The sequence below is a fragment of the Coregonus clupeaformis genome, unplaced genomic scaffold (assembly GCF_020615455.1).
Source record: "Coregonus clupeaformis isolate EN_2021a unplaced genomic scaffold, ASM2061545v1 scaf0325, whole genome shotgun sequence".
NCBI classification, from domain to species: domain Eukaryota; kingdom Metazoa; phylum Chordata; class Actinopteri; order Salmoniformes; family Salmonidae; genus Coregonus; species Coregonus clupeaformis.
The window spans coordinates 270,143-293,937 of record NW_025533780.1 but is presented as its reverse complement, the minus strand read 5'-3'; the positions used below and the strand labels follow the sequence as shown (position 1 = coordinate 293,937).

Here is a 23,795-nt window from a genome sequence, read left to right as displayed (position 1 = left end):
GTCTTGGGTAATTTCTGCAGGAGGAAAAAAACAACCCATTTATTGCGAAATAAGCAGAATAACGGATGTGATGGGTCTTATACCCACCAGGCTCAGCACTCTGGGGCCCACACTCCCACTCCTCGAGCGGCATGGAGGAGGGGACATGGCAGCTCCCACTGTGGAGCTCTGGGGGTGCATCCCCCTCCAGGTGTTTTCAGCGTCCCGATGCAGACCAGGTATGTAATTACTCTCCAATTAAAATAAAATCTCACAGGGAGGGGGAGCAGTCTACTGGCCCACCAGGCAAAGGAGGTTATAAGCAAGATAGCAGTACATGCTATCGAATATGTTAAACTGTAGAATTATGTATAACTACAAACAATTCAATTATTCTAGTCATGACTTTTATATATCTACCTTCCATTTACAGAACATGTAAAAAAGTAAGTTGCAAAAAGCTTTGATTCATAATTCCATCAGCTTTGATTCATAAGTTCAATGCCATGTTTGTCTCAAGAGGTTTCTTTTACAAAATAAAACATCTTATAAATTCTATGCTTCAATACACCAATGTTATTACTACCCACCTTCCCAGTTGAAAATATAGAGACACAGAATAAAACATGCCCTTTAAGAGGAGAAGCTTTGAACTAAGAAACATTTCAATAAGGTTTTTTGTATTGAAAGTTTACCTCATTTGTTTGAGCCTGTAAAGTTGGATTCCCTTCTCAGATAATAGAATGAAATGTAACGGGTCAAAGCAATCAATAGGAATGTTCAAAGAGAATCCTTGGAGCTGTATGGGCTACATTTTGTACTTTTTAGTCAGCATGAGGAAAGGTTACCAGAACTGGCACAAGATAGGGTTTTGTTAGATTCCAACACAGTCAACCATATTACTTCAACTGTCATCCACAGAGCTGTACAATTATTAAACTGATGCAATAAAATATGATTTTAATTCAATACTGTACAATAGGCTATAAACCTAAGGTTTTGGGGGTTCACATTCTCTGAATACCTCATATCCTTATCTTTTAAACGGTTATTTGACTACTGTATGAGTCTGTTGTCTGAAGACAAAACATTTGATGAGCCAAATGTCATGTTAATATCTTTAATATTTACATTTTTAATAATTCTCATTGTAAACCTGCCCAACCATCCAGAAAATATTATGTTCTATTTATTTTCCTCCCAATGTTTAAGCAAAAAATAAAATCAATTTGGCAAGCCAATAAGAGACTGGCAGTACTAGATACAACACAAATTACATTTCAAGTGATTTGTGTAAGAATATCATCTGAGTTTTACAAAAATACAATCAACATGTTCTTATCATGTTCATATCAACCTTCCAGTTGGTGAATACTCTCAATAACGTTTTTGAAAATACAAGTTCCCTCCAAATTCAGATCACACTGCAAGACAAAACATATCATTCTCACCTTGAAAATATCTCTTTCAATTATTTACTATGATACAGTATAATGCTAAAAGTGCAATAACATGTATAAAACATTTCTGTTATGGGATTAACATTTGTTAGACACTTCCAAAGTTAATTTGCACAGCAGCTTCCACGGCAAAGACATACATTTTCTTAAGAAAATAGTTACTTAATTAGATTAAAAGCGTGTGCCACTGAGGGGCAGGTTAAATGTTCACTAACGCTCATCTACTGTATAACAGTCTAACTGTCAGAATCAAACAAAGTCTTTCTTTCTTCAAGAATCCAGGTTGTATTGTCATCATGGAATAGCACCTCAGTGTCCAGAAACCGCTTTGGCTGAAGGAAAATCAACAGAACACATAAAGTTAGTTTAGGTACACTATGAGAAATTCTACAACACCAAGCAGAATGGAAGGATGGGTGGAAATTAAGAATACATTCTTAGCTGGGATTCAATCAAACAGTATTAGCAGGATTTTAGGCTAGTAAAGTAGAAATATATATACAGTGAGGGAAAAAAGTTTTTGATCCCCTGCTGATTATGTACGTTTGCCCACTGACAAAGAAATGATCAGTCTATAATTTTAATGGTAGGTGTATTTGAACAGTGAGAGACAGAATAACAACAACAAAATCCAGAAAAACGCATGTCAAAAATTTTATAAATTGATTTGCATTTTAATGAGGGAAATAAGTATTTGACTCCCTCTCAATCAGAAAGATTTCTGGCTCCCAGGTGTCTTTTATACAGGTAACGAGCTGAGATTAGGAGCACACTCTTAAAGGGAGTGCTCCTAATCTCAGCTTGTTACCTGATAAAGACACCTGTCCACAGAAGCAATCAATCAATCAGATTCCAAACTCTCCACCATGGCCAAGACCAAAGAGCTCTCCAAGGATGTCAGAGACAAGATTGTAGACCTACACAAGGCTGGAATGGGCTACAAGTCCATCGCCAAGCAGCTTGGTGAGAAGGTGACAACAGTTGGTGCGATTATACGCAAATGGAAGAAACACAAAAGAACTGTCAATCTCCCTCGGCCTGGGGCTCCATGCAAGATCTCACCTCGTGGAGTTGCAATGATCATGAGAACGGTGAGGAATCAGCCCAGAACTACATGGGAGGATCTTCTCAATGATCTCAAGCCAGCTGGGACCATAGTCACCAAGAAAACAATTGGTAACACACTACGCCGTGAAGGACTGAAATCCTGCAGCGCCCGCAAGGTCCCCCTGCTCAAGAAAGCACATATACATGCCCGTCTGAAGTTTGCCAATGAACATCTGAATGATTCAGAGGAGAACTGGGTGAAAGTGTTGTGGTCAGAGGAGACCAAAATGGAGCTCTTTGGCATCAACTCAACTCGCCGTGTTTGGAGGAGGAGGAATGCTGCCTAAGAACACCATCCCCACCGTCAAACATGCAGGTGGAAACATTATGCTTTGGGGGTGTTTTTCTGCTAAGGGGACAGGACAACTTCACCGCATCAAAGGGACGATGGACGGGGCCATGTACCGTCAAATCTTGCGTGAGAACCTCCTTCCCTCAGCCAGGGCGTTGAAAATGGGTCATGGATGGGTATTCCAGCATGACAATGACCCAAAACACATGGCCAAGGCAACAAAGGAGTGGCTCAAGAAGAAGCACATTAAGGTCCTGGAGTGGCCTAGCCAGTCTCCAGACCTTAATCCCATAGAAAATATGTGGAGGGAGCTGAAGGTTCGAGTTGCCCAAAGCGTCAGCCTCGAAACCTTAATGCCTTGGAGAAGATCTGCAAGAGGAGTGGGACAAAATCCCTCCTGAGATGTGTGTGCAAACCTGGTGGCCAACTACAAGAAACGTCTGACCTCTGTGATTGCCAACAAGGGTTTTGCCACCAAGTACTAAGTCATGTTTTGCAGAGGGTCAAATACTTATTTCCCTCATTAAAATGCAAATCAATTTATAACATTTTTGACATGCATTTTTCTGGATTTTTTTGTTGTTATTCTGTCTCTCACTGTTGAAATAAACCTACCATTAAAATTATAGACTGATCATTTCTTTGTCAGTGGGCAAACGTACAAAATCAGCAGGGGATCAAATACTTTTTCCCTCACTGTGTATATATATATATATATATATATATATATATATATATATATATATATATATATATATATATATATATATATATATATATATATATATATATTAATCTAATACCATGGTCTTATTGAATACCAAAGTACAGTACTGTACATGGGTAAAGGTTATTAACCTAAATACATCCCAGCCACAATGTAGATGATGCAGCAGAACTCACCACAACATAAAGTGCATCATACAACACACCAGATCTTTAAAAAGGGAATATTAGTCTCATAGGAAACCATGAGAAATCCACCCTTTTTGAAAGCAAGAAAGCCAAAACCCCAAAGCCACCATACACCACCTATGGAATTAATGGATCATTGTACCTTACTACATGGTGAAGTGGTAAACATTCTCCGCTTTCTGTCTTTCTGTACAGCATGTCACATAGTGGAAGAATGTTGTGTTATTTATTTTCCTCATAAACTCAACTCGCATCACAACAAAATTGAAGCAACTGAATGAAATGCAGCAGTGTACTCATAAGCCAAAGTGGTGAAAAACAACAAAGTCAGACAACAACATCATACTGTGTGTGAGACTGATTCAGTGGACACAGCTTGTTTCTTTTAGAAAACATATAGGAGCTGTATCTTTAGGTATCCTTTGGAAACAAACATAGCTATCATTTACTGTAGAACAATTTCCTTTCCAAATATATATGTATGTAAGTGTAGATTTTTGGCTTGGCTGTGCACACTGAACCATCTCCAAACATATTGTCTGCGTCCCAAATAGCATCCTATTCACTACATAGGCCCTATAGGTCCTGGTCAAAATTAGTGCACTATATAAGGAATAAGGTGCTATTTGGGCATCTCCAAATGTCCACACATCATAACCTCTGACCACAACCCTTTCAGCTGAGCAGCACACATGGATGAGGAAGGAAACAGGACAGGGTTGGTGACAGACACCAAAAAGGGGAAAGACACCAAATACAGTGCCTTCGGAAAGTATTCAGACCCCTTGACCTTTTCCACATTTTGTTACGTTACAGCCTTATTCTAAAATGGATTTTTTTTAAAAAGAATCCTCAGCAATCTGCACACAATACCCCATAATGCCGAAGCGAAAACAGGTTTTTATACATTTTTGCAAATGTATAAAAAATAAAAAACAGAAATACCTTATTTGCATAAGTATTCAGACCCTTTGCTTTGAGACTGTAAATTGAGCTCAGGTGCATCCTGTTTCGATTGATCATCCTTCAGATTTTTCTACAACTTGATTGGAGTCCACCTGTGGTAAATTCAATTGATTGGACATGATTTGGAAAGGCACACATCTGTCTATATAAGGTCCAACAGTTGACTGTGCATGTCAGAGCAAAAACCAATCAATGAGGTCGAAGGAATTGTCCGTAGAGTTCCGAGACAGGATTGTGTCGAGGCAGAGATCTGGGGAAGGGTACCAAAACATTTCTGCAGCATTGAAGGTCCCCAAGAACACAGTGGCCTCCATCCTTCTTTAATGGAAGAAGTTTGGAACCACCAAGACTCTTCCTAGAGCTGGCAGCATGGCCAAACTGAGCAAACGGGGGAGAAGGGCCTTGGTCAAGGAGGTGACCAAAAACCCGATGGTCACTCTGACAGAGCTCCAGAGTTCCTCTGTGGAGATGGGAGAACCTTCCAGAAGGACAACCAATTCTGCAGCACTCCACCAATCAGGGCTTTATGGTAGAGTGGCCAGACAGAAGCCACTCCTCAGTAAAAGGCACATGATAACCCACTTGGAGTTTGCCAAAAAGCACCTAAAGACTCTCAGACCATGAGAAACAAGATTCTCTGGTCTGATGAAACCAAGATTGAACTCTTTGGTCTGAATGCCAAGCGTCACGTTTGGAGGAAACATGGTACCATCCCTACGGTGAAGCATGGTGGTGCTGTGGGGATGTTTTTCTGTGAAAGGGACTGGGAGACTAGTCAGGATCGAGGCGAAGATGAACGGAGCAAAGTACTGAGAGATCCTTAATGAAAACCTGCTCCAGAGCGCTCAGGACCTCAGACTGGGGCGAAGTTTCACCTTCCAACAGGACATCGACCCTAAGCACACAGCCAAGACAACTCAGGAGTGGCTTCGGGAAAAGTATCTAAATGTCCTTGAGTGGCCCAGCAAGAGCCCGGACTTGAACCCGATCCAACATCTCTGGAGAGACCTGAAAATAGCTGTGCAGCAACGCTCCCCATCCAACCTGACAGAGCTTGAGAGGGTCTGCAGAGAACAATGGGAGAAACTCCACAAATACAGGTGTGCCAAGCTTGTAGCATCATACCCAAGAAAACTCGAGGCTGTAACGCTGCCAAAGGTGCTTCAACAAAGTACTGAGTAAAGGGTCTGAATACTTCTGTAAAGGTGATATTTCCGTTTAATATTTTTTATAAATGAGCAACAATTTCTAAAAACCTGTTTTTGCTTTGTCATTATGGGGTATTGTGTGTAGATTGATGAGGGGAAAAAACGATTTAATACATTTTCGAATAAGGCTGTAACCTAACAAAATGTGGAAAAAGTCAAGGGGTCTGAATACTTTCTGAAGGCATTGTATACACAAAGACATGCGCACAGTCCCACACATATTGCAGAGGGTTAGGGTTAGTAGTCAAGGATACCCAATGGACGGTGCATGAGCCAGTACAGTAGAGAGCCTGAGAGTGCCATGGTCCAAAGTTAACTGGACACACACACACACAGTATCATGATCAGTCCCAATGTGTTTGCACATTAAAAAGAGTGTCACTTTTGTTTTTCTCCCTGTTCTACATGTTTTGGTGAATAATGTTAGCAGTCTACAGATGGTGGAATAATTGGTGTTGTGGAATGCAGCTGTGAACACTTGTTTCACTGTCAAGGTGCTGAAGCAAAAGGTGTCTCACTTCTTTTTTAATTACACACAATGCTCACATAGCTAGTGGCATTTGTTTTGCCCCCTTACCCTGCCCAACACTCATTTTGGATAAAGTTACAAAAACAATTTACAGACAATTAACACATTGAGATTAGCTGGCTGCCTGCAGATGTGTAGGTATGCTGACGGTAATGAGAGGGGTGCTATACTACCTTCGGAATCACAACAGTGCAGTGATCATGCAGACAGAGAGGTGGGAAGCAGCACCCATGTTAGGGAGAATTAGTGAAGCCTCAATTCCATTAACGCGTTCAACATGCTGTTAGTCCTTACTTTGTTTGCTCTGATTAGACAAACGAGAAGTGAAATCCGTTGCTTAGAGGAGGAGGAGGGGGAGGTGCCTGAGAGACAGGAGGAAGAGGAGGAGGAAGCGGAGGAGGAGGAGGAGGGACGGTGGGGATGTTAGGGTGCAGTGGTACTACTGAGAAGTAGATACAGGAAGAAGAAGAGGAAGTAGAAGAGGAAGAGGAGAACAGGACATTAGTCACATTTGGAGCAGCACTGGAAAATCCAAAGGTTAGGACAGGGCAGTGTTGTGTTCGAGACCACCTAAAGCCAGACCGATTCAAGACCAAGACCGGAGAAAATCCAGTCCGAGTCAAGAGCATGACCGGGAGGGGGGCGACCAGAAAAATGTGATTCCAATTGAAGACCATGGTTGTAATTGTGTCAAATCGCAACCATAATTCAGTTCAAAACATCCAGTATTTCTTTGTTCATATTTCAGAAGAACATATGGATTCTTTAGACAATCAGAATGGTGAAAAAGATATATGCTGAGGACAAATAGAGAGCCACTCTAAAAATGATCACTAATCCAAAACAGGTCTATAATATATAAAAATACAAAATATATAGTATTACATCTTTCCCCAGTCTCCCCTTACTAATAGTGAGAGTGAAACTTTTAAGCAATGTCCCCTACTCTTCCCTACCAGCGAATCAAGGAAATTCTGAGCTTGACAAAGTTTGAGGATATTTTTCAACGAAAGTAAAGGACAGTAATGTTACAAGTAAAGTAGGAAGCCCAGGTTTCAATAGGCGATAAGATTTTAATACGCAATGAAAGGAGTGTATATATTTGGCCTGGCAAAACGGTTTTATGGGTTAACTGAATGGGAGCTGATAATTATGAGTTTTTCGCTCCGCTGGTCTTGGTTGGTCTCGGTCAGAAATTACAAGCCCTCATTGTCAGAGACAAAGTCAAGACCGAATAAAAACATTTCCGACACAAGACTGAGACACTCAACCTTTGGTCTCGAGACTAGTCTCGAATACTACAACACTAGGACAGGGGCTGGCTGGGGCCACTCCCACTATCCTCAATAACAAACAAGACACCAATCCAACTTGGAACACTAAACATACCGTACAGTAAAACACCACACAATAATAGATGTCACTTCAATCAATTATCATGTAGCTGCATGTCAATAAAATGGCTATGTTTTCAGGTGTCTAATAACTTTATTTCTGAATTATACATAATCCCATTGAAAGAAGTTTGAGAAAAAAAACTACTGACAAGATGCCTCGTGTGATTTATTCGGACATTTCTCTATGCTGGAAAGATTGTTAGAATTATTGACTCTGCTCTCCTGTGTATGTTAAGCTCCATCCTGACGCTTGAGTGTACGTCTGTGTGACAGAGAGCGAGAGAAGAGAAGAGAAAGAGAGAGAAGAGCGAGAGACAGATAGAGAACGAGAGAGGAAGAGAGAGAGATGCAACTCATCTAAAGGGCTGCTACTGATGATGCTACTGGAAGAGTGAACCTGCCTGCTGAAAGGTAAAGATGAAAAGTGATCTGAGTGTCTTTTATGAGGGTTCAGAACCGTGTTCAAAGAGCCAGCTACGGGAGGATGCAGTGGAGAGCCTGAGCACAGTCTTACTGGGTCATTGATCAGCCTCACAAAATAGCCTCATCAAGAGAATCCTCCCCGTCTGAAAGATTAGACATGGATCGCAATTATCTCTGTCTTTACTCATAAGACCCACACTAATAAGAAATAATATTGAGTTATTAGGAGATGAACGGTCTGATAGCCCGGCTTTGCACTGTTTTCCTCCTCTCCTCCATCATCCGCCTAGCCGTCTTGAAAGCAAGCTACCCTCTCTTTATCCCGTCTTCAGCTATCCAGAGGATGTCAATGTGATGCAAGGTAGATTTTACTGATATTGTCAGACACATACTTGAAAGATAATGATTTCTGAAAGTGTTTGGCCCTGCCATGATGAACATCCACAGATGAGTGTCAGCAGTATCTTAGAATCTGTCCATTAACCAAAAAGGGGAGGACTAGGTATTCAATCGGAAGTATAGTTATTGGAAATGACACATGATTAGCAGACGTTCTACCACAAAGTTCAGTTCAGGTTTGAAGAGTGAAGACTAAAAAGTATTGTGGAAGTTTGTAGTGAGAAGATGACCAGTTCTTCAGAACATTCAGGTATGTCTATTAATGCCTTCTACAAAATATAATTTGACGTTTTGAAATGTTGAAAACCTTTTATGTATACAAATTCAAAGAAGAGTCACTGAGAGCATCAAACAGTGAATGATCACTTATTTTATTTTATCCCATGCAGTCATGAGTTTTCCCCAGCCTCTGAGATACATTAGTGGTATGATTTCTGTAGACCTGGTGCAGAGTGTGTATACAGGACAAGTAGGTGTGTTGGTATTACTGCAGAGAGTGTGTCCAGTTGTGTGTGTTGGTATTACTGCAGAGAGTGTGTCCAGTTGTGTGTGTTGGTATTACTGCAGAGTGTGTGTCCAGTTGTGTGTGTTGGTATTACTGCAGAGAGTGTGTCCAGTTGTGTGTGTTGGTATTACTGCAGAGAGTGTATCCAGTTGTGTGTGTTGGTATTACTGCAGAGAGTGTGTCCAGTTGTGTGTGTTGGTATTACTGCAGAGAGTGTGTCCAGTTGTGTGTGTTGGTATTACTGCAGAGAGTGTATCCAGTTGTGTGTGTTGGTATTACTGCAGAGAGTGTATCCAGTTGTGTGTGTTGGTATTACTGCAGAGAGTGTATCCAGTTGTGTGTGTTGGTATTACTGCAGAGAGTGTGTCCAGTTGTGTGTGTTGGTATTACTGCAGAGAGTGTGTCCAGTTGTGTGTGTTGGTATTACTGCAGAGAGTGTGTCCAGTTGTGTGTGTTGGTATTACTGCAGAGAGTGTATCCAGTTGTGTGTGTTGGTATTACTGCAGAGAGTGTGTCCAGTTGTGTGTGTTGGTATTACTGCAGAGAGTGTGTCCAGTTGTGTGTGTTGGTATTACTGCAGAGTGTGTGTCCAGTTGTGTGTGTTGGTATTACTGCAAAGAGAGTGTGTCCAGTTGTGTGTTGGTATTACTGCAGAGAGTGTGTCCAGATGTGTAGTCCCCTGTAGCTCAGTTGGTAGAGCATGGCGCTAGCAACGCCAGGGTTGTGGGTTTGTTTCCCACGGGGGGCCAGTATGAAAATGTATGCACTCACTAACTGTAAGTCGCTCTGGATAAGAGCGTCTGCTAAATTACTAAAAAAAAGAAAGAAAAAAAAGGTGTGTGTTGGTATTACTGCAGAGAGTGTGTCCAGTTGTGTGTGTTGGTATTACCTGCGACCTGCTTGCTCTTGAGGGAGGCCTCTGAGGCCAGGGTGTAAGACATGGTGATGATCCTCTCCTGCTTCTGTAGGGCTGAGTCCAAACCCACCACCTCTGGCTTGTCCACCCCCACAGGGGGCCCCGCCAGGATCTGAACACTAATCACACACACACGCACACACACCATTACACAATTAATTGAATGGCCTGTCAAACTGATCTTCCATATTGGCCCAGTGAGTAGTGGTGGTGCTGTAATAGACCTGGACTTGGCCAGAATGTTCTTGATGCGCTCCATGTTGCGATGGCGAGCCTCCACCTCCTGAGGGCTGAGAGGCTCCTCAGGCTCTGTGTCTATGTAGCGCTCAGGGATTAACACCTTCTGAGGTTTGGCCAGCTACACACAGAGAAACACACACAGTAGAGGTTTCCTATTAACTGGTATTCACCTCTAGTACCATTATTGTAGGGATTAGGGAATATAACCATTGAGGCTGAAAACAAGCCTATTCAATTGTTTAAACAACATCGTGAAAGTACTCCTTAATGAAATGTTAAAGTGAACAGCTCTGACTTTGTGATGTTTGATGGTGGTGGTGGTGAGGGTCAGGCCGTACCTCTCGGCTGAGGTCCAGGTCATAGTCCAGCGTCTCCAGGTCCGCCTCCCGGGTAAGTGTGGACGTGGCTGTCGAGCGGAGGGTCAGCCACTCGTCTGACTGGGACCGGGGTCTATCCCTGTGCTCCGCTGGACGCTCCTCACCCTGGACCACGCCCCGTGCCTCCTCCCCCTGCACCGCCCGCTCCAGCAGCTGCAGGTCAAACTCCTGCTCTCGCCTCCACTGGAGGAGGAGGGGTAGACAGACATAACAGTTACACACAAACACTACTGCTTCACAGACACAACAGTTACACACCAACACAACCATACTGCTGCTTCACAGACACAACAGTTACACACCAACACAACCATACTGCTGCTTCACAGACACAACAGTTACACACCAACACAACCATACTGCTGCTTCACAGACACAACGCCAACCAATCTACTCCTCACGTTACACACCAACACAACTATACTGCAGCTTCACAGACACAACAGTTACACAGCAACACAACCATACTGCTGCTTCACAGACACAACAGTTACACACCAACACAACCATACTGCTGCTTCACAGACACAACAGTTACACACCAACACAACCATACTGCTGCTTCACAGACACAACAGTTACACACCAACACAACCATACTGCTGCTTCACAGACACAACAGTTACACACCAACACAACTATACTGCAGCTTCACAGACACAACAGTTACACACCAACACAACCATACTGCTGCTTCACAGACACAACAGTTACACACCAACACAACCATACTGCTGCTTCACAGACACAACAGTTACACACCAACACAACCATACTGCTCCTTCAAAGGCACAACAGTTACACACCAACACAACCATCCTACTGCTTCACGGACACAACAGTTACACACCAACACAACTATACCGCTGCTTCACAGACACAACAGTTACACACCAACACAACCATATTACTTCTTCACAGACACAACAGTTACAAACCAACACAACTATACTGCAGCTTCACAGACACAACAGTTACACACCAACACAACTATACTGCAGCTTCACGGGCACAACAGTTACACACCAACACAACCATACTGCTGCTTCACAGACACAACAGTTACACACCAACACAACCATACTGCTGCTTCACAGACACAACAGTTACACACCAACACAACCATACTGCTGCTTCACAGACACAACAGTTACACACCAACACAACCATACTGCTCCTTCAAAGGCACAACAGTTACACACCAACACAACCATACTGCTGCTTCACAGACACAACAGTTACACACCAACACAACCATACTGCTGCTTCACAGACACAACAGTTACACACCAACACAACCATACTGCTGCTTCACAGACACAAGTTACACACCAACACAACCATACTGCTGCTTCACGGACACAACAGTTACACACCAACACAACCATACTGCTGCTTCACAGACACAACAGTTACACACCAACACAATCATACTGTGGCTTCACAGACACAACAGTTACACACCAACACAACCATACTGCAGCTTCACAGACACAACAGTTACACACCAACACAACCATACTGCTGCTTCACAGACACAACAGTTACACACCAACACAATCATACTGTGGCTTCACAGACACAACAGTTACACACCAATACAACCACACGATTAGTCCCCAACATTAGTCTAATACTTTCCACCTGTTGACTCAGGAATTCTACTTTTTGCTACAATTTCATGGCAACACCCAGTGTGAGACTCTACAGACGTTGAGATGGTCTTCTCTGTAGCTATACTGTATATTGTGCATTTTCCCTTTTTTCAAACATACATACATACAATGGCATACAATATGACAAATGCAACAGTATTCACCACAGGCAAAACCACCAGCGTGTACAGGACTGTTGATGGGGGTGTGGTGCACATGCACGTGCAGTATGTGAAGTCCCAAGCTCTCAGACCTCGGCATGCATCACTCTACTTGTGCAGTCAGTGATTGGGGAGAAGATGAGGAGAAGAGAGGGATCCATCTAGCTACATTCATTTACATGTACATATTGGTCCCAGGCATTATTGTGCTTACTGGACAAAAAAAAATATGCCCACTGCAGTAAATACCACAAATACATATTTATAATACACATGCAATGAAGAAAAAACACATGGCAAGCATGCATTTATTAGGAAAATGTGTGTTTATTTCTTATTTGCAAACCTCTACATTAAATATGTGGGGAACAGCGAGGGAGCTTAGTAGATGATCCTCCATTTGCAGATAAACAGAGAAATAATTATCTGGCTTGAGTTCTGATAGGACTGTAAATGATTGGCACAATGGATAAAGGTAGTGGCACATGGATACATGTACTGTACATTAGGCATTGCTGTATGTATAGTCAGTTAACAAGGAGGGATAAGTGGTGATAAGATCTACAAGTCACCACAATCAGAACTGCATCCGCATTGCTAAAGTCACTCCTTATAAACTTTTACTCATGTACAAAGACTAATCGACTAAAATGTGAATGATGATGATTTCTAGCAAAAAGCACAGTATTAGACAGATGTTGCATCGTATCAAACTACCAGGGAATATAAATGTATATGCTGATGAGTCAGCATATGATCATAAAGATCATTAGAAAATGTTTAATCCAGTAGTGCATAGCCACACTTATAATGATTAGAGAGTCAGCTCTTTAAGATGTCAGTGAAAATAAATAATGTAAAAAGTATAGTTTTATTTTATCTTCAGGATTATGTGTTTTGTCTGAGCAGCACAATGAGACCTGGTTAGAGAAAGAGAGACAGACCGTTCTAGAAGGAGGGGATGGGGTTAGTATCTTAGCAGTGGGCTGTACTAGTGGAGTGATAGAAACACACACTGAAACACTGTCATGGAGCCTGAGAGCTTAGGTCAAACTGCAGTTTAGTCAGAGTGGAAGAGATTGAGAGAGTTATTAGCTGCTGTATGTATCTCCAGTACTGAGGTAACATTAGAGAAATGCTGAGAGAACACTTCTTGTTTAGCCAGGGGTGGGTGTAGGGAGGAGAGGGAATGGGTATGGGCCGTTAACGCAGCAGTACGGATATGATTCAGTGTAGCATAATCAATCAACTTCAATCAACCTCCCACAAAGCTGATTTACTGAAGCTGCATCAATGCATCAGTGTTAAGTACTAACAATTCACATAAAGATTCTCACAAGCTAACCAACAAAAAGCACTTTGATACAGTTAAAGATGTCCGTCATATAAGAATGGCGTTATACATATCTCCCAGGTCATTTAATAGAGTTGTGGAAGTGAGGTTAATCATTACCATTATCAGTATCATAGCAGAGTCCACTTCATTAGAGAGACTGTAGTTTAAAATGCAGTATGTGAATATCTCTCAATCATTTCAATCCTTTTCTTGCGATGGAGTCAAGGACATTTGAAATCAGGGGCACCACCTATTCTGTCCTTTTTTTTATTGCATATTCATAGTCCTCCACTTCCTAGGTGAGAACACCAGTAGTTCCACCTGCATGTCACACCACAGCATCTCTCACCTCTCACGTCTCACACAATCACAGCAGTCAATTCACATACCCACTTACCTGCTGCACCAGCTAGTTCAGGCCTACTCACTCACTCATAAACTCACATCAACGGCACTATGAAAACCCATGCAACTGAAATGTATTAGTGGTCGCATGCATTGTTATGTCTGCATGCATTGTAGCTGTAGCTCTAACGTACTGAGCCCAGGTCTGCAGAAAGGGGGCGTTGCTGTGATGATGATGAGGAAGCTCGCGATGAAGAGGCCTGGCGTTCTCCTTGACTGAGGGTCCTCTTGCGCTGGCGGACCAGAGCCTTCTGGTGCCTCTTCATCCTCTGCAGCTGCTCCCTCAGCACTCATCCTCCCCCCTGCTCTGCTGCTGCAGCACATCCCCAGAGTACAGACGGCTCCAAGGCACTCTTTGGTCTCTCCTGAGAGGAGGGAGGGCATAAATTAACATAGCCCATGACACCAGAGAGAGAGGGAGGGAGGGAGGGAGAGGGGAGAGGAAGAGGGGGGCGACTGAGAGGGAGAAAGAGAGCAGGAGGGAAAGAAAGGAGAGATTAAACGAAAGACGAGGAATGGGTTAGAGAAGACTGAAGGGAGAGAGTTTAGGTGCCACCACCATTTTACATTAGAATAATGTGCAAAAAGACACTGAGTTCTCATCCATGTCACAACATTAAAGAGGTTCTCCTGTACTTTTGTACACCTTTTAGCCAGTAGTTCTGAAAGCTGCGCTCACGAGCCAAAAGTGGTCCCCAAAAATTGCGTACTACGTCACATATGTGCAGATATGTGCACCACGTCATTGCTCTCTCTCTGCTGTGTGTGCATCTTGCTAGCTGTCACTCAAATGGTGAGGGGCTGAAGCTCATTGGCTAGAACTTGAATTGCTAGGGAGCTGGCCCACGTGGGGGACAAGGTAGGTAAAATGTCGCAGCACAGCTTCCAGAATTTCTTATGCTTTCAAACTAGGGATTTCGTGGCTAATTGAAGTAAGACAGACATTTTCTGCTCATATTATGCATGTATGAACTACGTATTGACACATCCAGCCCAAAGCGGGAGGTTTAAAAAAGACTTAGTAGTCGCCAAAGTTCCAGAGCATGTCTTTAAAGCAGTAACTCATTAGCATTGCATAGGCTGTCTTGCACCCCCTTGAGTTGTAGATGTTGGATTATTAAAGGGCGGCTTAACTTCCTGTTTTGGCCTCATTTTAGATTTGGGTCATTAAGAAATTCTAGCAGCCATGACTGAATTCAAACTTGAGTTGATTTCGGGGTGTGGTTTGATGTTGGTGTTTCGTGTGTGTGTTCGCAGGTGGGAAGAGTTAGCCAAATTATTTTGCCAATTAGCTTCATCCAGCTGGTGTGCGACCGTGGCAAAGTTAGTTTGACTTTGGATAGCCTATCTCCAGGGTAGTTAGGGACCGTCAATAAACTACAATGTAAATGAGACAATATTTTTATGTTGCATACCTTTTAGCTTTCAATATCTGTATATGAATTTCTACAATTTATAGTTGGTTTTAGGTTTTTAAGTCATTGAAATTTGGAGCTATTGGAATTTTTACATATTGTCCCATAGGGATATCCAAAGTCAAACAAACTTTACCACGGGCATCACGATCGGGTCATGTGCAGCTGCACTCCAAACTGATTATTACTTGTGTGCTGCCAGCTGTGGGCATGCGGGCAGGATTTAAATAAAACCAACCTTCATTTACGTTGTGACATACACTCAGGAACAAAACTCAGTTTTGTACAAGACTGACTTTACGACCAAAATTATTATATTTACACTTTGTAGTCATTTTGACAGTAGAATAAATGCGTCTGACTCATATCGAGGCGACATAGGCTGTTTTCTAAATGAGAAGTCGTTTTTTAGGGGCAGTTGCTCTTTAATGTGACTTGCTCAGCAGTCACACTTTAAATAATGACCAAACTTATTTTAAACTTTTTCTTCGGAACACTATTTCTTGTACACCATTCAAACTTTCAAACGTGCATACCGGTCTGGAACAGTGTTCTTGTATACATTTCATATTTTTGATCAAATGTATACTTTTTAAACTATTAAGCTTTTTGTCCTTGTCCCCAAAAAATCCTCCACTTTAATAGGGTTTCTTCACATTCTAAAGCTCTCATTGTTAAAAACTCCCAGACTTCCAACATTCTATTCACTGTAAACAATGTGACTTTCCCAACAAGTTAGACAAAAACTTTGAGGGTAGGAAATCTTAGTCTGCTTCTCTGCTATTTAAATCTGAATTCTGAACAGAAATATCTTCTACCAATGAAACGATACAGCTGCTTTAGTAACCACATCAACTACTTTTCTCTCAAAGTTTTGAAACAACTGGCGTTTTGACCACTTTCCCAACCACAACTTATAGCATATGAAATCTTAGTCTACTTCTCGGCTATTCAAATCTGAAATCAGAACAGGAATAACTTCTACCAATTAAGTGCTACAGCTGTTTCAGTAACCACATCACCTACTTTAATTAAGCTAACTTCACACTATTCAATTAACAGTATGAAAAATGTATGCACTCACTAACTGTAAGTCGCTCTGGATAAGAGCGTCTGCTAAATGACTAAAATGTAAATGTAAAACTGCCGTGGAACTTTCAGAAATGTCAAATTATAGAAGTAGGGGAGCACATTTTATGAATGAGAATCACTAATTAGTGTGACTTACTTCTGCAAGAACACTCTAGTACTGTAGTTATTTGATATACTTCTGACTTGTTATTTGTGTTCCTTGCTTCAGCAAAACCACTCTATATATCAAAATACTACTACTTGGCCTACTACTACCACAGTCATTCACCACCACTACCACTACTACTACTACTACTACTACTACTACTACTACTGGACTACAGTCACAACTACTGCAATTCTACTGTTACTATCCCACTAACGGCTATCCCACTACCGTAATACAGTATCTACTTCTACATTAGCCTATATTTTTCAACAATAGCAATTTAAAACTTCTAAACTTCTTCGATTATTATAACAATACTTTTGGCCAGCTGAAATATGTCACAATTTTTCTAAATGGAAAATGACCTTCTAGTTTTTTCCATGTACTCAGCCTTTTGTACTAGATGCTGCATCTAATCAAGTCAGCTTGTGTCAGCTCCACAAAAGTAAAAGCCATGACAGGATTTAGAAACAATATTTGTGCTGCCTCTCCACCTACTCTCTTGACTCCTAGTCAGCCAGAAATAGTTGGAGTCTTACCTTCAGACCTGAGGCGGCTGAGGCTCCTCTTCTGAGGGTAACGTAAGAGGAGATGTTTGTGGACTGATTTAGCCTGGATGAGGAACCAGCCGGCCCTGAGAGAAAGACAGCAAATATGAAAACACGACTCCCAAGTTAGCACAAGAGCCAAAGCATGTTCAGTGGGTACATTACAAACCACATATTTGCTGCTGGTGTGAACACTATATAAAAACAAGCTGTTTAGCCTTTCAAGCTGTTTGCTTATTCTGAAGAGTAAGACATTCTTCAAAGAAACAAATATGTCATTCAACTTTACATCAAGGTCCCATGTAGCTCAGTTGGTAGAGCATGGCATTTGCAATGCCGGGGTTGTGGGTTCGATTCCCACAGGGGGCCAGTATGAAAAAATGTATGCACTCTAACTGTAAGTCGCTCTGGATAAGAGTGTCTGCTAAATTACTAAAATGTAAAATGTAATTACATGTGTTGGACCTAGAGCTACTTACCTCTGCTTGGCAAGGTCTGGTAGCCACCATCATGCCCCAAGGCCCCCATCCTCATGTGACCAGACCCTCCCACTCCCAGCAGCTCAGGTTCACTCAGGAAGGTCCGCAGCTCCACCTGACACCCACAGAGACAGAGATCAGTACCACACATACAGTGAGGGAAAAAAGTATTTGATCCCCTGCTGACAAAGAAATTATCAGTCTATAATTTTAATGGTAGGTTTATTTGAACAGTGAGAGACAGAATAACAACAAGAAAATCCAGAAAAATGTATGTCAAAAATGTTATAAATTGATTTGCATTTTAATGAGGGGAATAAGTATTTGACCCCTCTGCAAAACATGACTTAGTACTTGGTGGCAAAACCCTTGTTGGCAATCACAGAGGTCAGATGTTTCTTGTAGTTGGCCACCAGGTTTGCACACATCTCAGGAGGGATTTTGTCCCACTCCTCTTTGCAGATCTTCTCCAAGTCATTAAGGTTTCGAGGCTGACGTTTGGCAACTCGAACCTTCAGCTCCCTCCACAGATTTTCTATGGGATTAAGGTCTGGAGACTGGCTAGATCACTCCAGGACCTTAATGTGCTTCTTCTTGAGCCACTCCTTTGTTGCCTTGGCCGTGTGTTTTTGGGTCATTGTCATTCTGGAATACCCATCCACGAACCCATTTTCAATACCCTGGCTAAGGGAAGGAGGTTCTCACCCAAGATTTGATGGTACATGGCCCCGTCCATCGTCCCTTTGATGCGGTGAAGTTGTCCTGTACCCTTAGCAGAAAAACACCCCCAAAGCATAATGTTTCCACCTCCATGTTTGACGGTGGGGATGGTGTTCTTGGTGTCATAGGCAGCATTCCTCCTCCTCCAAACACGGCGAGTTGAGTTGATGCCAAAGAGCTCGATTTTGGTCTCATCTGACCACAACACTTTCACCCAGTTCTCCTCTGAATCATTCAGATGTTCATTGGCAAACTTCAGACTGGCCTGTATATGTGCTTTCTTAAGCAGGGGGACCTTGCGGGCGCTGCAGGATTTCAGTCCTTCACGGCGTAGTGTGTTACCAATTGTTTTCTTGGTGACTATGGTCCCAGCTGCCTTGAGATCATTGACAAGATCCTCCCGTGTAGTTCTGGGCTGATTCCTCACCGTTCTCATGATCATTGCAACTCCACGAGGTGAGATCTTGCATGGAGCCCCAGGCCGAGGGAGATTGACAGTTCTTTTGTGTTTCTTCCATTTGCGAATAATCGCACCAACTATTGTCACCTTCTCACCAAGCTGCTTGGCGATGGTCTTGTAGCCCATTCCAGCCTTGTGTAGGTCTACAATCTTGTCCCTGACATCCTTGGAGAGCTCTTTTGTCTTGGCCATGGTGGAGAGTTTGGAATCTGATTGATTGATTGCTTCTGTGAACAGGTGTCTTTTATACAGGTAACAAACAGATTAGGAGCAATCCCTTTAAGAGTGTGCTCCTAATCTCAGCTCATTACCTGTATAAAAGACACCTGGGAGCCAGAAATCTTTCTGATTGAGAGGGGGTCAAATACTTATTTTCCTCATTAAAATGCAAATCAATTTATAACATTTCTGACATGCGTTTTTCTGGATTTTTTTGTTGTTATTCTGTCTCTCACTGTTCAAATAAACCTACCATAAAAATTATAGACTGATCATTTCTTTGTCGGTGGGCAAACGTACAAAATCAGCAGGGGATCAAAAACTTTTTTCCCTCACTGTACACACAGACACACGGCTCCATAGCTCTCTCCAAACACGCACCTTGTTGTCTCCGTTGGTGTATTGGCCAATCTCCCTGTCCCGCTTGCGTTCATCAGACTGTCGTTTGAGGCCCCGTACAGACATGTGTCTGATGACGGTGGTCTCCCTGGGTAGCGGGGGCACGGCCGGGGCGTGGTCCTCAGGACTGTATAGCTGAGGTAGTGGCGGTCGGGGAGGGGCGCCCTCCTCTGCCTGCAGAGAAAACAACCAACCAGCATAGCCTTTACTATCATATTCAATCACATTTACTATCAGATAGTATAAAATTCAACACTGTATGTCCTCCATGTGGGAGAGGAGCGGGGGCCACTCACCCATTTTGGCACAGACATGGGGAGGGCTGCGGTGGTGTGCTGGGTGGAGGTGGGGGTGGGGGTTGTGGGGCTGAGGTGGGGGCTGTGCTGCTGGGCCAGTCTCATCTCTCCCATGGAGGGAATGGCAGACAGAGAAGGCACTGACGACGGCAACACGGAAGGCACAAGTTTTCTCTCTGGAGACACAAAAACACATGTAAAACACTCCCCAACACACACATTCAAATTACATAAGATAACAACACTCCAACCACAAAAGCCAAATACACATACAGACCATAATAAACTCAGCAATGTTTTGCATAATGAGAGGCATTTTGTCCCCTGTAAATATATAAGCGTATGACAAGTAGCATCCATTTCTCTCTCTCTACCTCGTCCTGAGCTCCAGTGTGTGTGGGTAGAGGCTAGCGGAGGAAGAGGCACAGCACTCCTCTCACCTGGGTTGGTCACAGAGGAGATGGTGACTTGGTAATTGGCTTTGCTAGAGCTGAGGCCTGCTATTACGTCTTCAATCCTCCACAACTCCCTCTTGATCTGGGACTTCTCCTGCTGCTCATAGACAAACACAAACACACACACAACCATGAACATGAACACAAACACTACAGGTGTTTGTTCCCATCCCTCTGGGAATCTGACGGTGTACGAGAGTATGTGTTTGCAGTGGTGTGGTTGTGGTGCGATCCTGACCTGAGAGAGACCACTGCGGTTCATCTGGCCCTCCAGAGCTGTCCTCAACCAGTCTACGTCTCTCTCCAGGCTGCTGTACTCATTCCAGGCATTCTCCATCTCCTGCATGGAGCAAGAGAGACATAGAGAGACAGAGAGAGACAGAGAGAGAGAGAGAGAGACAGAGAGAGAGAGAGAGAGAGAGAGAGAGAGAGAGAGAGAGAGAGAGAGAGAGAGAGAGAGAGAGAGAGAGAGAGAGAGAGAGAGAGTGTAGTAGTCAGTGAATGGGGCTTTGTCCAGACCAGTGAGCGAGTCTGTGTTAGGTCAGACAGAGCAGGTCTTACCGTGGACACCTGAGAGATCTCAGCTCTGATGTGCACCACGTCCTCCTGCAGTAGTCTCTGCTGGTAGGATATCTTCTCCTGGTGGGCCGGCTGGTCCCGGTACTGCTCCATCTGCTGGTGGGACACGTCCAGCACTGACTCCAACTTGTCCTGTAGGACAGGACACCACGAGGGCATGGGGTTATCACGACAAGGGAGCTAATACACACGTATACATACCCAGGCACACACACACATGCACAAACACGCGCACACACACAAACAAACACACAAAACCCAATACCTTGTCTTCCTTGAGCGTGCGTATCGTTGTTTCCAGCTCCTGAAGGATCTTGTCTTGTTCACACATTCGACTTAGCTTCACCTGCACAGGGACCAGCAGCAGGCAGCACAGAGAACAGAGATTGATAAGGTATATTAAGAAGACTAGGTCTATGGGTAGAACAGGGGCCCTCTGCCCAGCAACTTCTGGTAAACACTATTCAAACCACAGTGCCCAGCAGAATGAATTGATAGTCTACTGTAGTCTACTCTGTCTGTAAATATGTCTATAAGACCCATCTCTTTGAAATGCCCTGAGGACCTCTATTCATCTTCTCTGTGTGAAAATAAATAAATAAAGCTTTATACTATCTGCTTGTGGAGAATGGTAATGCCCATTATAAGTAATCATAATCAAAAATCCATATTTTTAAATTCACTTTTCAGGAGAACAGTGCTTATTGAGACTGGCATATTTGTTTCCCTGCAGAAATGGGTTATATGTTTCTGAAAACAAAATAAGACTGCCTAGTTTACAGTCTTTCTCACACAGTGAGTGTTTCTTCTCGAGCTCTATTTATCATTCTGTTCAATTAATAATTAAGCTGTTTTTTATTTCACAGCCGTATATTGTTGTTTTAATTGCATGAAATATTTATTGTTCAAACAAATTCACCAGCAAATTCTTATAAATTGTTAAACTGGAACAATGCTAATGATGAAAAGCCAAGACATCAAGATTATTTACCTCCATTCTGAGCAAATAAAGAACTAAAAAGGCCGGATCACACAAATCAAACTGAAACATTTAAGAGCTCTACGTCTAAAATCCCTTTACATGTATTTTTCCCTTTAAATTGAGAGCTGGAAATAAAAGCCCTCGTCGATACTCTCAAGCTTTAACGGTGAAGCTATCTGTCCCCACAGTGTTGCATCTTAGCTCTGCTCCGTTTCCTTCCTCCCTACACACCCTCTGTTTACCACAACTACAGAATACCAACTTCTCAACTCCTCAGTTCACTGTCTCTGTAGTGGGTCGTAAGATGTGAAAAACGATAGACGTTGAAGAAAAGGAGAGACATGGATAAACTGGGTGTTTATCACACAATGTTTGGTTAGGGGGGGGGTGGGGGATGGTATACTTACATCAACATCACTCTCTGCTATCTTAACAGGTCTCGATGGTCTGTCTTTTAGCGTTTCACGCCCTGTAACCTGCAATGCCCCAAAGGCACAAATACAACCTTACTTCTCCCAGTAATAGTTGCAAAAAAATAGTTCAAATACCCTAAATATTAAAACCAACATTCAATAGATAACACTGAACAACAACATTACAGCAATTATCAAGCAACAGCATGAGACCTTGCTAAGGACATTGGGATTGCAAAAACCACAATGTAGAACAGTTATGCAAAAATTACTCAACAAAAAAGACTTGGGTAGTAGTATGCACAAGCCAATGCAATACGACTGCTTTAAAAGCTGTGCAAATATATTTATGGACAAAAACAGCATCTGTGCATTTAAGAGAGGCCTGGATGATGGAGAATCACAAAGCTGCTCTTTCCTGGCAGTGTGTCAGTGGGTTTAGTTAACGACCATGTCCTCTTTATGAACCAGGAGAAAGGGAGGAACTAGAAGGAATTATGGCACCTCCTTTAGATCCTCTCTGTTACAATGATAAATCAGACTTGGCCAAAGACATATCTCAGAGACGTCAGTGAACTGGCCCAGTTAGAATTGATATAAACTGTAGCTATATTTCAGTGTCTTTCGCTAAGAGATTTCAATTGACTTAATGCCCAAACAGAGCTAATGATTTCTGTTGATCCATTTCAAAGGGCATAGAGATGTAGGTGTGTTTACAATTATTACCAAAGCACACATTATTTAGCTGACCTTTTAGCTCTGATTCTAATACAAGTGTTAAATGATAATCAGTATTGACGTTTCTCAAAGAGCACCCTTGGGTTGTCTCTTTAGTGCTTACAAGCCAAACAAAAGGAAAAGAAAAGCTGTGAAACAAAGTGCAATCCAGGGTTTAACAGCATGCAATGGGACTCCCTCTCACAGAGAGCAGAGACAGAGTCCCCATCAGTCAGTCAGCACACACTGACACAGCATCACCATGATGGACTACAGTACCCAGCAGGCCAAGCTATGCACTACAGTTACAGGTGGGTCTCTCTTCTGACATGTCCACTCCTCACAGCAAACATGGGCAGGTGAGGAGTGCATTATACACATTCTATTAGGAGAAGCAGTGGAATGGTCTCACTCTTTGTATGCACACCATCCTTACATTCCAACTGGACCCAAAACCTGGAGGGGTGTTTTCTAACACATTGAGTACCATAACGATCAACGGGTCAATACTTTTGATCTGTTTTAAAACAGGAAATAGAGAGGTGTTACATCAGAATGTACACATCGATAATAGAACTCCCCACTCCAAGAAACAGAAGGTTA

General features: G+C 42.6%; 1 protein-coding gene across 1 annotated transcript in view; it reads right to left on the bottom strand.

The window, feature by feature from the left end:
• Nucleotides 1-1,637: 1,637 nt before the first annotated feature.
• Nucleotides 1,638-23,795, bottom strand: part of LOC121562517 (pleckstrin homology domain-containing family A member 7) — a 126,012-nt gene continuing 103,854 nt past the window's right edge. The window contains exons 14-30 of the mRNA XM_045214847.1: nt 22,470-22,538; nt 21,346-21,426; nt 21,063-21,212; nt 20,740-20,841; nt 20,421-20,598; nt 20,047-20,222; nt 19,733-19,924; nt 17,953-18,067; nt 17,465-17,559; nt 14,582-14,635; nt 14,405-14,545; nt 10,675-10,896; nt 10,321-10,454; nt 10,070-10,215; nt 6,751-6,898; nt 3,896-3,940; nt 1,638-1,771 (exon numbers count right to left, since the gene is read on the bottom strand). Coding sequence (XP_045070782.1) covers nt 6,765-6,898; nt 10,070-10,215; nt 10,321-10,454; nt 10,675-10,896; nt 14,405-14,545; nt 14,582-14,635; nt 17,465-17,559; nt 17,953-18,067; nt 19,733-19,924; nt 20,047-20,222; nt 20,421-20,598; nt 20,740-20,841; nt 21,063-21,212; nt 21,346-21,426; nt 22,470-22,538 — 1,989 coding nt within the window. The 3' untranslated portion in view covers nt 1,638-1,771; nt 3,896-3,940; nt 6,751-6,764. The remainder of the gene's footprint in view (nt 1,772-3,895; nt 3,941-6,750; nt 6,899-10,069; nt 10,216-10,320; nt 10,455-10,674; nt 10,897-14,404; nt 14,546-14,581; nt 14,636-17,464; nt 17,560-17,952; nt 18,068-19,732; nt 19,925-20,046; nt 20,223-20,420; nt 20,599-20,739; nt 20,842-21,062; nt 21,213-21,345; nt 21,427-22,469; nt 22,539-23,795) is intronic.